Raw genomic sequence first — 14,611 nt, 5'->3', positions numbered from 1 at the left:
ATGGCGGTGGTGGCAGTGATGATGGTGATGGTGGTGGCAGTGGTGGCAGTGGTGTGGTGGCGGTAGTGGTGGTGATGGCGGTGGTGGCAGTGATGATGGTGATGGTGGCAGTGGTGGCAGTGGTGTGGTGGCGGTAGTGGTGGTGATGGTGGTGGTGGCGGTGGTGGCAGTGGTGTGGTGGTGGTGGCGGTGGTGATGGCAGTGGTGGCAGTGGTGGTGGTGGTGGCGGTGATGGTGGTGGTGGTGGCAGTGGTGATGGTGATGGTGACGATAGTGGTTGAGATGGTGGTGGTTGTGATGGTGGCATTGGTGGTGGAGGTGGTGGTGGTGGTGGAGGTGGTGGTGGTGGTGGAGGTGGTGATGGTGAGGTGGAGGTGGTGGTGGAGATGGTGATGGTGGTGTTGTTGGTGGAGGTGGTGGTGGAGGTGGCGATGGTGGTGGTTGTGGTGGTGGTAGAGGTGTTGGTGTTGGTGGTGGAGGTGCTGGTGGAGGTGCTGGTGGTAGTGGTGGTTGTGGAGGTGGTGGTGGTGGTAATTGTGATGGTGGTGGTGTAGTTGTGGTGGTGGTGGTGCTGGAGGTGTTGGCAGCAGTGGTGGTGGTGGTGGTAATTGTGATGGTGGTGGTAGTGTTGTTGTTGGTGGAGGTGATGGTGGTGGTGGTGGTGATGGTGGTGGTGGAGGTGGTGGTGGTGGTGGTAGAGGTGGTGGTGGTAATTGTGATGGTGGTGGTGGTAGTGTTGGTGGTGGTGGTGGAGGTATTGGTGGTGGTAGTGGTGGTGTTGGTGTTGGTGGTAGTGGAGGTGTTGGTGGTGGTGGTGGCGGCGGTAATGGTGGTAGTGGTGATGGTGGTGGTGGTGGAGGTGGAAATGGTGGTGGAGGTGAAAGTGGTAGTGTTGGTGGTGGTGGTGGTGGAAGTGGTGGTGATGGTGATGGTGATGGTGGTGGTGGTGGAGGTGGTGGTGATGGTGATGGTGGTGGTGGTGGTGGTGGTAGAGGTGTTGTTGGTGGTGGTGGTGGAGGTGTTGGTGGTGGTGGTGGTGGAGGTGTTGGTGATGGTAGTGGTGTTGTTGGTGGAGGTGGTGTTGGTGTTGGTTTTGGTGGTGGTGGTGGTAATGGTGGAGATGGTGGTGGTGGTGGAGGTATTGGTGGTGGTGGTGATGGTGGTGGTGGTGGAGGTGGTCTTGGTGTTGGTGGAGGTGGTGGTGGTGGAGGTGGTGGTGGTGGTGGTCGTGATGGTGGTGGTGGAGGTGGTGGCGGTGGTGGAAGTGGTAGTGGTGGTGTTGGTGTTGGTGATGGTGGTGGTGGTGCTGGTAATGGTGGCATGGTGGCGGTGGTGGCTGTGGTGATGTTAGTGGTGACGAAAAGCAGCAGCAGCCAGAGCGGCAGCTCCACCAGTGGGGTTAGTTGTGCTGGTGAAAGGAGTGCAGTATGCACAGTTCTGGCAGTGATGATGGCAGCAGTTCTAGCAATGGTGATGACAGTCCTGAGAGCAGCAGCCAGAGCTTTAATAATCATTACCATTCTCGGAACACCTACTATGTCCCAGGTTCTGGAGTGAGGTGTTCCCCATCATAAATCCCCACCAAAAGCTGTGAGACAGGAGTTACTGCACCTCACAGCAAGCATGACTAAGACCCAGAGAAGTTAAATGGCTCCCGGGAGTGACACAGCTGGGGAATCAGGGTGCAAGATCCTTCTAACCCCAAGCCTAGTGCTCATTCTACTCTGTGGCTGTGTCGTCCCACCCTTTATCTGAAGATGTCTAGGGGGACACAGCCTCCACCTGATGCCTCCAGAGCTGGGGGTCACTCCTTTTTGGAGAGGCCCCTACCATGGTCAGGATGCTCCATCCTTTAGAAAGTTCTTTTTCATATTGAGGAGACCTGTTACCCTATAATCTTTTCCCTTTGGTCACAAATCTACCCCTTAGCCCTGTAACAAACACATCTACTTCCTTTGTCCCCTAACAGCCACTAGAGATTGAAGGTGAAGATTTGGTCCCACCTCTTCCTTCCCAATCATCTTTCTTCATGGGACATGGATTCCTGGCCTCTCTCTCCACCCAACTTGCCCTCTTCAGGCATGATGCCTAAAATAAGACTAATGGTCACCTCCCTATTTCTGACACTCAATCTTTATTAATGCAGCCTGGGATTACACAGACTTCTTACAATGGTGATGTCCTGAGCTGATCCCAAAGTATAGACCCTAAACCACTTCCCAATCTGCTCCTCTAGCCTAGCTGGTATGGCCCTGGGCCCTTTGTGTGGTAAGGGCTCCAGGTTCTCCGTGGTTCTCTGGCCTGTTACCAGTAGAAGGCAAAGGGTTTTCTTCCAGATTTATGAGATTGATCAACTCTTCTTTGCTTGCCTCCTGTGGGTCATTAGTTCAGTGGTACATTAGTAAGTGGTTTTCAGGAAAAGAGTTCCGAGGCGAGCGAGTTCAGTTTGGGAAACACTGAGCGTAACAGGCCAGTTCACTGTAGGATTCCGCAGAGCCTTTGTGAGTCTCCCCAGAGGTTGGCACTTTGGTGTGGTGTGGATTTATACTTTGTCCATGAACTCACACATATGCTGGATGTGTCCTTAGGAAATACTTAGGATGTGTGTGTGTATACCTAAATGTATCACATTTATCATTTTTCAGAACTAGTTATTTTCACTCAACAATATAACTTTGAGGTCTAGTTGTGTCAATAACAAAGCTTGACTTCTCTCCTTTTTTTTTTGGCAGGGTCGGGGGGCTGCATGGTCTGGGAATTGAAACTGGGTCTCCCACATGGAAGGCGAGCATTCTACCACCAAACCACCCGTGCACCCTCAACCTCCCTCTCATCTGGGCTGCCGAGAGCACCCTGGGTGACGATTCCCCTTTGGATGAACACCTAGGTTGTTTCACATCCATAACAGAGCCTTTATTCTTGGGACATGTTGGTGGGCCCAGAGTTTCTTCAAAACACACCTCAGAAAAAATTGATCTGGATTATCCCCTCACTGTATGCCAAAGGGAAGGCACAAGCCAGTGTGCCCCAGTATTTCCAAAACGGGGCAGAGCCCCCAACTCAAGAGACCTGGCCCCACCTGCAGCCCCACCCCTAATGTGCTGTGTGGCCTCAGGCACATCCCTACCCCTTTCTGGGCCTCCCTCTGTGAGAGCTAGAATAAGATGATCTAGGGTATCGTTTTCAACATAGCTCTTCCAGGACTCCCCACCCACTATCAGATTAATTTCCTCCTCCATTTCCTTCCCGCAGGGGCTTAGCAAAAACAGCAACCTGCCAGAGCCCTCGGAGGGTAAGTGTCTGACAAACAGGGGCAGCCAACTCCAGTATTATGCAGAGTTAGGTTCTCAGTCAGAACTTGAGGGAAGAATCCCAAATAGTCCAAGTTCCCTTGAAAACCCCCTAAATTGTCCCTGAAGAATTTTGTATAGGCTTCTGTGTTCCTGTAACACTGTTTAGCAAGGTGAACAAATCCCATTATTGTCAAGCTCTAGAATCACACCCAGGTTGGTAACACGCTTACTTACACCATGAGACAGACACACCCATTGGGTCCAAAGCTTGACACCAGATGCCAGGATGGGGAGCCCCAGGGCTGGGGGTGTGTTGAGGGAAAGCTTCCCCGTCCCCTGTGTCTTCCTTTCCAGCAGGTTCTGAGGACACTGTCGTGGTCGCCCTGTATGATTACGAGGCCATTCACCATGAAGACCTTAGCTTCCAGAAGGGGGACCAGATGGTGATCCTAGAAGAGTGAGTTCCCATCCCACTCCACCCCCAATACACGATTGAACTCTCTTAGGTGCTTTCAGTAAAGAACCTGATAGACGGGCGGGCCGCGGTGGCTCAGCGGGCAAAGTGCTTGCCTGCTATGCCGGAGGACCTCGGTTCGATTCCCGGCCCCAGCCCATGTAACAAAAAACGGAAAAACAAAATACAATAAAACAAGAAAATGTTTAAAGTTGTTTTCCTTCCTTCCTTCCTTCTATCCTTCCTTCCTTCTCTCTGTCTTTCCTTAAAAAAAAAAAAAAAAAAAAGAACCTGATAGACTATCTTATACTAGAGTGTAAATGACTGATGAGAGCCTGATCATACCAGAGGAGGAAGGGTTTGCTGTTGGCTTCAGGTCCAGACAGTGACCAACAGGTGAAAGTGCTTTCTCAGGAGAGCCTTCCAAGGCACCTCTGATTATGCTGTAGGTTTACTTATGGGTTATTCCCTACTGATGTGATTTTGCATTCAGAAATCCTTCCGTCTCTGAGTTTGCCACCTCTGACCCTCCTGTAATCTTCACCCTCAGTGGGTGTGGAATCCAGGCTGTGCTGGGGGCAGAGAATGGGAGTGCTCAAGCTTGGTCAGACTCCCTCTGATCTTAGCCCTGGCGGAAGCAGTGAGTCTCCCCCAGGAAGAGGGCTCTGCCTCGGCAAAGGCCGTTAGTCCAGAGAAGAGGAGTGGGGCCACAGATCCACGCCCAGGCAGCTCTCACCTGCAGACCCTCAGATACACAGCGGGTCCTGTTGTAATGACCCCTGCCTTAATCCCAGGACTCATGCTGGGGCTGGGGCAGTCATGGCCCTGCCCCTCTCCCTACTGACCTCCTGGGGTAGGGGTATTCCTGGCCAAGACGACGGGGATGGTGCTTCTGACCCCTGATCCCTGCCCTCTCTCGTGCCTCAGGTCCGGAGAGTGGTGGAGGGCTCGGTCCCTGGCCACCAAGGAAGTGGGCTACATCCCTAGCAACTACGTCGCCCGCGTAGACTCTCTGGAGACAGAGGAGTAAGTATTCCATTTCCCCACCTTCCAGCAGGAAACCCGAGGAAAGCAACCTTGCTCCCACCTCAGGGCCTTTGCACACACGTCTCCCCTGCCTGGCATAACGTTCTGGGGGCTCTTTGCCCAGCCGGTTCCTTCTCACCCTTCGGGTCTCCAAGAGGCCCTGAACACCCTGTCTGAAATGGAACTCCCTTGTGGAAACCTGTTTTGTCCCCTGCTGATGCCCTGTCACTAGTGAAAACCACCTTGTTTATCTAGTTGTTGACATTTGTTGTCTGCCTCCCTGCGATAATGTGAGCTTGTGAACACAGAGAACTTGTCTGTCCACTGCTGCCTCCTTGGCACAGGCCTGGCATGCAGTAGGTGCTCAATGAATGTTTGTCGAATGAAACATGTGGTCCTGCCAAGGAGGGTCCTCGGAGAGGTGAGACAGCCCACACCTGGCCTGTCATCCCCTCATTTGATTCATTCAACAAACACATGCAGGGCCCTGAAAACAAGACACATCCCTACCCTTAAGGTACGCCCGAAAACCCATCCTTCTGGACTGTAGGTTCTCCCTTGTGTCTCGCTTGACTGAAAGCAAAACATTCATACTTCATTCATTCTTTTTTTTCTAAACTTTTTTTGTTGTAGAACGTATATACAGCGCAAAGAAATAAAAAAGCAACAGTTTTCAAAGCACTCTTCAATAAGTGGTTACAGGACAGATCCCAGAGTTTGTCACAGGCTACCATACGATCCTCTCAGATTTTTCCTTCTAGCTGCTCCAGAATATAGGAGGCTAGAAGGCTTAGATATTTTTTTATCATCACAATTGACTTCTTTTCCTTCTTTTTTGTGAAAAATAACATATATACAAAAGAAGCTATACATTTCAAAGCACAGCACAACAGTTAGTTGTAGAACATATTTCAGAGTTTGACATGGGTTGCATTCATTCTTTCTTTCATTCATTCATTCATCCATCCATCCATCCAAATATCCAGTAGGTATGTGTTGAGCCCCTCTGTTTCCCCGGCTGTATTCCAGGGGCACTAGATGAATCAGACAGGTCCCCACTGGAGATATTCAGTGAGGCAGGTGAGATTGACAGGTAAAAGACAATTACACTACAGGATGGAAAGGGACACGATTAAAAACCAGACAGTCACAAAGCTGAGAAATAACAATGCCCATGGTTTTATCTCCTCTGCCTCCTTCCTCTAGTTACATGGTAGAGTGGGTTTGGGGTGCTGGCCTGTTTGAAAGCTGATGCAAATGAAAAGTTTGAGCCACTCCCACTTTAAAACCACCCCCTTCTTAGAATCCATGGAACCTGTTTGCCCTGTGAAGTCTCCCCTCTCATGTTCTGAGGAAGTATCTACCCTCTCCCTGTTGACCTTTCTGTCCTGAACCTCCCCCCTGTCTATTCTCTACAAATACGGGAGGGTCTTGGCTGCTGCTCTCTCCTTCAGGCTCTTTCTGGGGTTATCCCATGCTCTGTGCCCCCACTCTGGGCTCTGGATATTTACAGAATCCCTGCCCCACCTCATTCTGTTTACGCAAAGGAAGACTGACAGTGAAGCCACCGAAGCTCAGCCCTGCACTCACATGGGCCCCCCAGCGGGACTCTCCCACGATCATGTGCTGTTGTGAAATTTGCAAAAGTAGGATTTTTCAGCACAGTTGCTAAAGAATGTTGTCTTTCCACTCAGTCCCGTTCATCATTGTTTCCTTCACATTGGCATCGGGCTGATCCATCGGCATTTCATATTTCGCAATGTTGTGTTGTTCTTCTTAACGGAAGCCACCGAATTTTATTAGCTTCAGTGCCAGCGACCCAGATTCAATGTCAAAAGAATGGTGGTTTTTGTCCAGCACAATCTTTGAGCAAAAGCCATGCTGCAGGAAGCCAGGCCCCCGCATCCTGGGCCCCCCAGCCCAGCCTGGGCCCCAGGTGGCCGCAGGCTCACTTGCCCACCTCCAGGTGCACACACAGCTGTCTTCCCCTCTCATCAGGTGGTTCTTCAAAGGCATCAGCCGCAAGGACGCCGAGCGCCAGCTCCTGGCCCCCGGCAACGTGCTGGGCTCCTTCATGATTCGAGACAGCGAGACCATCAAAGGTGACGCCCTGCCCCCCATGCTGCCCTACCCTGCAGGGTGCCCCGAGCACAACTGGCTGGCAACGCTTCCTCGAAATGTGTCCTGGAGAAGGGTGAACAACTCAGCCAGCTGCCGTGGCTCCAGGATCTCCTGTGCCCCCCTTTGCCACCCTGGGTGGGGAGGGTCGAGCCTCAGCCTGGTCTGGTCCTTCTCAGGCCCTGCAGTTGCCCAGTTCAGATCAGTGGAAGTAGTCCCCAGTGGTTATGGCAGCCATGAAAACAGCATCCTGCTGCTGGCTTGATCTTCACTAGCTAATATATTTTTAAAACACCCATCACCCATATATTTGGTCCACAAGCCCGGTTCCTCCTTACCTCTGTGAGAAAGAAGGAACTCTGCTTAAAATAGCTCTTTGAGGCATTTGGCAGTTGGAGTGTTGGGTGGCCTGTGTTACGAGGTGGCCTAGTGTCGGGCAGTTGGGTGGGAGGCAAGACTGGTGCTCCCAGACATTGCATGACAAATTGGCATCAATTAAGGGTAATTTCCCCCAAAGGAATGAGCTCAAATAGGATTCCATGATTTCAAATTTCACATGCAGAGTACAATTTTATTAATAGGTTTAGACTCAAAATGCTTCGTTCAAATTTGTATAAAGTGTGATCTCATGGTGCGCTGAAGTGAAGTTTTGGGGACATTGATCAAAGGCATCTGTGTGGCCTTCTGCTTGACCCCAGCGATCTAAATTGCTGAAGCATGAATGTGGCCAAGATAACACCATTCACAATCGGTGCTTCTGGCCAGCGAATATTTAGGCTTTATCTCCTCCCACCCATCAAACCCCCTTCATGCCCCCATGGGAAAAGAAATGGGATAAGAAGGCAAAACTATACGCAGACCAGTGCTTGTCCTTCTAGCTGTACCCAGTACAGCCTGGGGATTGGGCTTTTCAGGGCTAGCCCATCCTGTCAAGAGGGGCAGAGAAACCAAAGGAACAGTTGCAAACCTATGTAGGCAGCGAAGTGAGCCTTGCCTGGCTTTCACCGCCCTCCAGAGGTGGCGGGGGGTGGTGGTGGTGGGCTTAGGAGGGGAAGTACAACTTGCAGTGTGAGTCCCCTGAACCCCACATCCTGTCCCTCGGACCCTGCCCCACTCCATCCAGCAACAGACGAGCCGTCCTCCCCTTGACGTGGGCAGGGTGGCTAAGAGTAGGCCCAGGAACCAGCTGCCCAGGTCTGAAACCTGGCTCAGCCTCTTACCAGCCTCATGACTTCAGGTAAGTTACTTTGCCTCCCTGGGCCTCAGTTTCCTCATCTGTATAGTGAGGATGATGATATTATAAATCCTCTCATCCATGGGATTATCGAGCACCTTAGTTCATTTGTATAAAGGTACTTGGAACAGTGCCTGGCATGCATGGTCATCAGTTATTCATTCAACAAATATTTATGGACAGTTGGCCATGGGCCAGGCACTGTTAAAACTGTGAACAAGACATCCCTGCCCTCCTGAAGCAGATATTCTCCTGATGCACAGCACCACATGGGAATATCCCCCCAAACACCACAGAGCCGAGAACAAGACGTGGGCCTTCGGTTGGGGCACCTGCCTTGAAAGCTGAATCTAGACTGAGACACTAATTGTAACCCTTGGTCATACCTGGGTGAGATGTGGGAGGCTTCACAGGCTTCAGTATCGGAAACGAAGCCACTGTGGCCGAACGGCAGTGTGGTCCCCAAGGAAGGGGCCTGGGGCCGGGGAATTGCCCAGATAGCCTCGTGCTGCCACCTGCTGCAGTGTCACCCAGGCTGTGGTTCTCGGGCCAGCAGAGCGTCTGCAGCTTCCCAGGCCCCGGCCCAGAGGGATCTAGAGTCTCTGGTGGTGGGGCACAAAGGCTGCACTTCCACCATGCTCCCAGCAGTGTTATGAGGTCCTCCTGCCTGTCCCCAGCATGGTGTGTAGGTTAGAACCTGTCCGAATACGGCCTGGAAGCTGTCACCTGGCGACAGGGGAAAATGCTTGTGGCTTTAATCATTTTCGCAAGATCCAAAGCAGGTTGGTCTTAGGCACATAAGGACTTGTGGCCTTCCTCAAGAATGACCATGAGCCAATTGAGAGACAGAGAGAGAGAGAGAAAGAGAGAGAGAGAGAGAGAGAGAAAGAGAGAGAGAGAGAGTGAGTTCGGGGAAGATGGTGGAGTAGGGTAGGCTGAGTTCACCCCTGCTCCGTGGAACAACAGGACAGGGGGTGGAAAAAACAACCGGGACTGCAGTTCCAGGATGTGTGATCGGGGAGGGTCTTCTACCTTTCATAGGGGGTCCTGGACGAGAGAAGCGGTGAGACCGGGAAAGGGAGAATGGAGTGAGTCTCTTCAGCTGTGTCCCCACCGGGGGTGGGCCGTGGCACATGGGGAGTGCAGGTCCGAGGGAGTGGACCCCTGTCCACTCCAGCCTGCCCCAGCAGCCAGCCTGAGACACCTCCTCGTGTGCCCCGAAGCTGGCAGCACCCGTGGGGAGCCCAGAGGTGCACCTAGCTGCCCACTGTGAAAAGCCACCACGCCGGGCATTGTGATCAGTTGCCCCATCAGGTGCTGTGACCACCTGCCCTGTTATGTGCACGAGGACCGGCCCCCCAAAACACACTCCCCAGGAGCAGCTCCCCAGCCGTGCACGCCGTCTTGCTCAGCCACCTGCCACACTCAGGGGAGAGGCGGGCCCGAGGGGAAGAGGCAGCTCACGGGTGCCATCTGCTGGGAAGCAGCAGTAGGTGCAGTCTGGCAAACTCCCTATCTGCTTAGTTTTGGGTTTTTCTTCATTTCAGTGGACACCAATCTGAGTTCATTTCCAATATATTTTGGAGTGTCTACTTCTGGCTTCGGGTTCTACTTTTGCTGAGATTTGTGTGTGGTGGTGAGGGTGCAGTGCATGGGCCAGGAGTCAAGCCTGGGTCTCTTGTGGGGTGGGCAGGCATTCTGTCACTGAACTACCTGTGCATCCCTGCCTAGCTATTAATAGTCTCTCAAGTAGAATTGCATCCCTCCATGAGATTTGGGCCTTGCTGGCTTTGCAGACAATTACTGACATACAAAGTACAAAAGGAGACCTTCAATGCAAACATAACCAAATATAAAATCTTAGATTAGTAAAGGAAATCAACTTGCAAAATAACCTTATTAAGATAATAAAGTACCCTGAATGCAACAGAAAGTCAGAAAGCAATGAAGATGCAGGCACATTTGGCCCAGCCAAATGACCAAATCAAATTGCCGGAGGGGACGTAGAATTTGGAACAACTAATCAAGGATCTTCATAATGACATAAAGGATATCAAGAAGACACTGGAAGACCATAAAGAAGAATTTGAAAGAATAAATGAAAAAAATAGCAGATCTTATAGAAATGAAAGATACTATAGATCAAAATAGAAGTATACTGCAGATACATGATAGAAGATTCAAAGAAGCAGAAGAATGAATGAGCAAGCTAGAAGAAAGGACAATTGAACTCAAGCACATAAAAGAACAAATGGGAAGAAAGATGGAAAAATGGGAATGGATCTCAGGGAAATTATGGACAATGCAAAGCACACAAATATAAGAATCATTAGTGTCTCAGAAAGAGAAGAGTAAAGGGCTAGGAAGGTCAGTTGAAGAGATAATGGGGGAAATTTTCCAAACCCTTATAAAAGACATAAATATGCAAATAAAAGGATCCAAACAAGCCCCAAATAGAATCAGTCCAAACAGGCTGACTTCAAGACACATACTAATCAGACTGTCATATGTTGAAGAGAAACAGAAAACTTTGAAAGCAGCAAGAGAAAAGCATTCAAGGGAAACCACATAAGACTGAATTTGGACTACTCAGCAGGCACCACAGAGGCAAGAAGGCAGTGGTATGACATACTTGAGATCCTGAATGAGAAAGATTTCCAGCCAAGAATTCTTTACCTAGCCAAGTTGTCTTTCCAAATTGAGGGAGAAAGAGTGAATTGAACAGGGAATAAAGAAGTATTTGCAAAGCCTCCTTGAGGGGATGTGGGAAAGGGGGAAAATTTCAACTTCCTCATTTGGAGAGTTCTTAATATTCTCACAAGCAGTGGAGACAACCAAATCAATGGGCTGAGCCCTTGATCTTGGGGTTCGCCCCTATAAAACTTATTCCCACAAAGGATAGGTCAAGCCTACTTAAAATTAGGCCTAAGAGTCACCGCCAGAGAACCTCTTGTTGCTCAAATGTGGCCACTTTCTCTAAGCCGACATAACACGTGAACTCACTGCTTTCTCCCCTCTACATGGGACTTGTCTCCAGGGGAGTAAATCTCTCTGGCAACGTGGGACAGAAATCCTGGGATGAGCTGGGACTCAGCATCAAGGGATTGAGAAAACCTTCTTGATCAAAAGGGGGAAGAGAGAAATGAGACAAAGTGTCAGTAGCTAAAAGATTTCAAGCAGAGTTGAGAGGTTAACCTGGAGGTTATTCTTACATGTTATATAGATATCCCTTTTTTAGTATATGGTGTATTAGAGAGGCTGGAGGGAAGCCCCTGAAACTGTAGAGCTGTGTTCCCGTAGCCATGTTTCTTGAAGATGATTGAATAATGATAAGTCTTCTACAATCTGACTGCATGATTGTGAAAATCTTGTGTCTGATGCTCCTTTTATCTACCGTATGGACAGATGAGTAAAAAATATGGATAAAAAATAAATAAGGGGAGTAAAGTTTAAAGTAAATTGAGTAGATTGAAATACTAGTGGTCAGTGAGAGGGAGGGGTAAGAGATATGGTATATATGAGCTTTTTCTTTTTTATTTCTTTTGCCAGAGATATGCGAATGTTCAAAAAAATGATCATGGTGATGAATACCCAACTATGTGATGATATTGTAAGCCATTGATTTTATACCATATATAAAATATTTGTATGTCAAGAATGTATATTTGTTGTTAAGGTTTACAATAAAAATATTCTGAAAAGTTGAGAGAGATTAAAGTCTTCTCAGACAAGCAAAGGCTGAGAGAATTTGTCAATAAGAGACCTACCCTATAGGAAATACTAAAAGGAGTCTCTTTGGTTGGGAAAAAAAAAAGACAGGAGAGGGAGGTCTGGAGGAGGGCAGAGTTGAAGAATACCAGTAAGGATAATTTAACGGTTAAAAAAGGGGAGGGGGGAATATATAGATCCAACAAATGAAAACTAAAGTATAAGATGGTAGACTCAAGACCTGGTTTTTCAGTAACAACTCTGAACATTAACAGGCTAAATCTACCAATTAAAAGATACAGATTGGCAGAATCAATTAAAAAATAAGGTCCATCTATATGCTGTTTACAAGAGATGCATCTTAGACCCAAGGATACAAATAGATTGAAAGTGAAAGGATGGAAAAAGATGTTCTATGCAAGCTGTGATCAAAAGAAGGCAGGAGTAGCTATACTAATATCAGATAAAATAGACTTTAAAGGTAAAGATGTCATGAGAGACAAAAAAGGACACTACATGTTAATAAAAGGGACAATTCACCAAGAAGAAATAACAATCATAAATGCCTATGCTCCCAATCAAAGAGCTCCAAAGTACATGTGGCAAGCATTGGCAGAACTGAAGGGAGCTATAGACATTTCAACGATAACAGTGGGAGACTTCGATACACCACTTTCCTCTATAGATAGAACAACCAGACAGAGGATCAACAAGGAAATAGAGAATTTAAACACATTGATAAGTGAATTAGACCTAATAGACATATATAGACTGTTATACCCCCAAACACTAGGATATATAGTCTTCTCTAGTGCTCATGGAACATTCTCCAGGATAGATAATTTGCTGGAACACAAATCAGGTCTTTATAAATTTAATAAGGTTGAAATGATCCAACGCACTTTCTCATACCACAGCGGAATGAAGCTGAAAATTAATAACCACCAAGGAACCAGAAGTTCTATGAATAATGGAGATTAAACAATTTACTCTTAAATAATCAGTGGGTCAAAAAAGAAATTGCTAGAGAAATAAGTAAATATCTGGAGACAAATGAAAATGAGAATACAACATATCAGAATTTATGGGTTGTGGCAAAGGCAGTCCTAAGAGGGAAATTTACTGCCCTAAATGCCTATATTAAAATAAAAGAACGACCGGGTGCATGGGTGGTTCAGTGGTAGAATGCTCGCCTTCCATGCGGGAGACCCGGGTTTGAAACCTGGACCATGCACCAAAATATAAATAAATAAATAAATAAATAAATAAAAGAAAAGAACGACCAAAAATTGAGGACTTAGCACACCTGGAGAAATTATAGAAAAAATAGCAAACTAACCCCAAAGCAAATAGACAAAGAGAAACAGCAATGGTTATAACAGAAATAAATAAACTGGAGAATAAGAAACAACAGAAGGAATCAACAAAACCAAAAGTTGGTTGATCTCGAGAAAAATCAGTAAAATCGATGGACCTTGTGCCGGTTTGAATCTGTGGTGGACCCCAGAGAAGCCATGCCCTTCGATCCTCATTCAATATTCATGACTGGGAGCTTTATGATTGTTCCCATGGAGATGAGACTCACCTCATTGTGGTCTTAAACTTGATTAGAGGGAGACACGACTCTGCCCATTCCAGGTGGGCCTTGACTGGAATCCTTAGAAGAGGAAACATTTTGGAGAGAGTCACCTTTTTAGAGCCACAAAAATGTCGAGAGCCAGAGCCCACGCCGCCAGAAACCTTTGTAGATGGAGGGATACATCCCCGGGAGAGCTTTGTGAAATAAGAAGCCTGGAGAGAAAGCTGGCAGTCTCCATGTTTGCCATGTGCCTTTCCAGTTGAGAGAGAAACTCTGAACTTCATCAGTCTTTCTTGAGTGAAGGTAAACTCGTCTTGGTGCCTTAATTTGGATATCTTTATAGACTTGCTTTAACTAGGACATTTTCATGGCCTTAGAACTGTAAACAAGCAACTTATTAAATTCCCATTTTTAAAAGCCATTCTGTTTCTGGTATATTGCATTATGGCAGTTAGCAAACTAGAACAGACCCCTAGCTGGGCTGACAAAGAAAAAAAGAGAGAGGATGCAAATAAACAAAATCAGAAATGAGAAGGGGGTTGTTACCATGGATCCTGAAGAAATTTTAAAAAACATAAAAGGATACTATGGTGCTCGTTTTGGCAGCACATATACTAAAATTGGAACAATACAGAGAAGACTAGCAGGGCCCCTGCCCAGGGATGACATGCAAATTCATAAAGCGTTCCATTTTTTTTTTTAGAAAGAAATAAAGAAAAAGAATGGATGCTATGAAAACTACATGCCAACAAGCTAGGTAATTTAGATAAAATGGACAAATCCCTAGAAACACACAAACTACCTACACTGACTCGAGAAGAATAGAAGATCTCAACAAACCAATTACAAGTAAAGAATCAGTCATCAAAAATCTTCCTACAAAGAAAAGTCCAGGACCAGATGGCTTCACAGGGGAATTTTAGCAAACATTCCAAAAAGAATAACACTAGCTCTGCTCAAATGCTTCCAAAAATTTGAGGAAAAAGGAATGCTACCTAACTTATTTTATGAAACTAATATCACTCTAATATCAAAACTGGATAAAAGGAAAACTACAGACCAAATCTTCCTGATGAACATAAATGCAAAAATTCTCAACAGAATACTAGCAAATTAAATCCAATGATACATTGAAAGAATTATACAACATAACCAAGTGGAGTTTATACCAAGAATGCAAGGGTGGTTCAACTCAGGCA

General features: G+C 47.5%; 1 protein-coding gene and 1 non-coding gene across 5 annotated transcripts in view; both read left to right on the top strand.

Moving 5' to 3' along the window:
• HCK (HCK proto-oncogene, Src family tyrosine kinase) overlaps positions 1–14,611 on the top strand; it is a 67,212-nt gene that overhangs the window by 19,954 nt on the left and 32,647 nt on the right. For 3 of the 4 annotated variants that reach the window (XM_077111765.1, XM_077111791.1, XM_077111782.1), the window contains exons 3-6: positions 3,253–3,292; positions 3,648–3,750; positions 4,675–4,773; positions 6,772–6,875. In XM_077111765.1, the coding sequence (XP_076967880.1) occupies positions 3,253–3,292; positions 3,648–3,750; positions 4,675–4,773; positions 6,772–6,875 (346 nt within the window). The remainder of the gene's footprint in view (positions 1–3,252; positions 3,293–3,647; positions 3,751–4,674; positions 4,774–6,771; positions 6,876–14,611) is intronic. The other variant, XM_077111772.1, reaches the window with a different exon arrangement.
• Positions 14,003–14,109, top strand: LOC143652769 (U6 spliceosomal RNA). Its single transcript, XR_013160837.1, has one exon. It is a non-coding gene; the product is annotated as a U6 spliceosomal RNA (small nuclear RNA).

This window comes from Tamandua tetradactyla, chromosome 1, assembly GCF_023851605.1.
Source record: "Tamandua tetradactyla isolate mTamTet1 chromosome 1, mTamTet1.pri, whole genome shotgun sequence".
Taxonomy (NCBI): domain Eukaryota; kingdom Metazoa; phylum Chordata; class Mammalia; order Pilosa; family Myrmecophagidae; genus Tamandua; species Tamandua tetradactyla.
The sequence above is the reverse complement of the archived record's forward strand: the minus strand, read 5'-3'. Positions and strand labels throughout refer to the sequence as shown.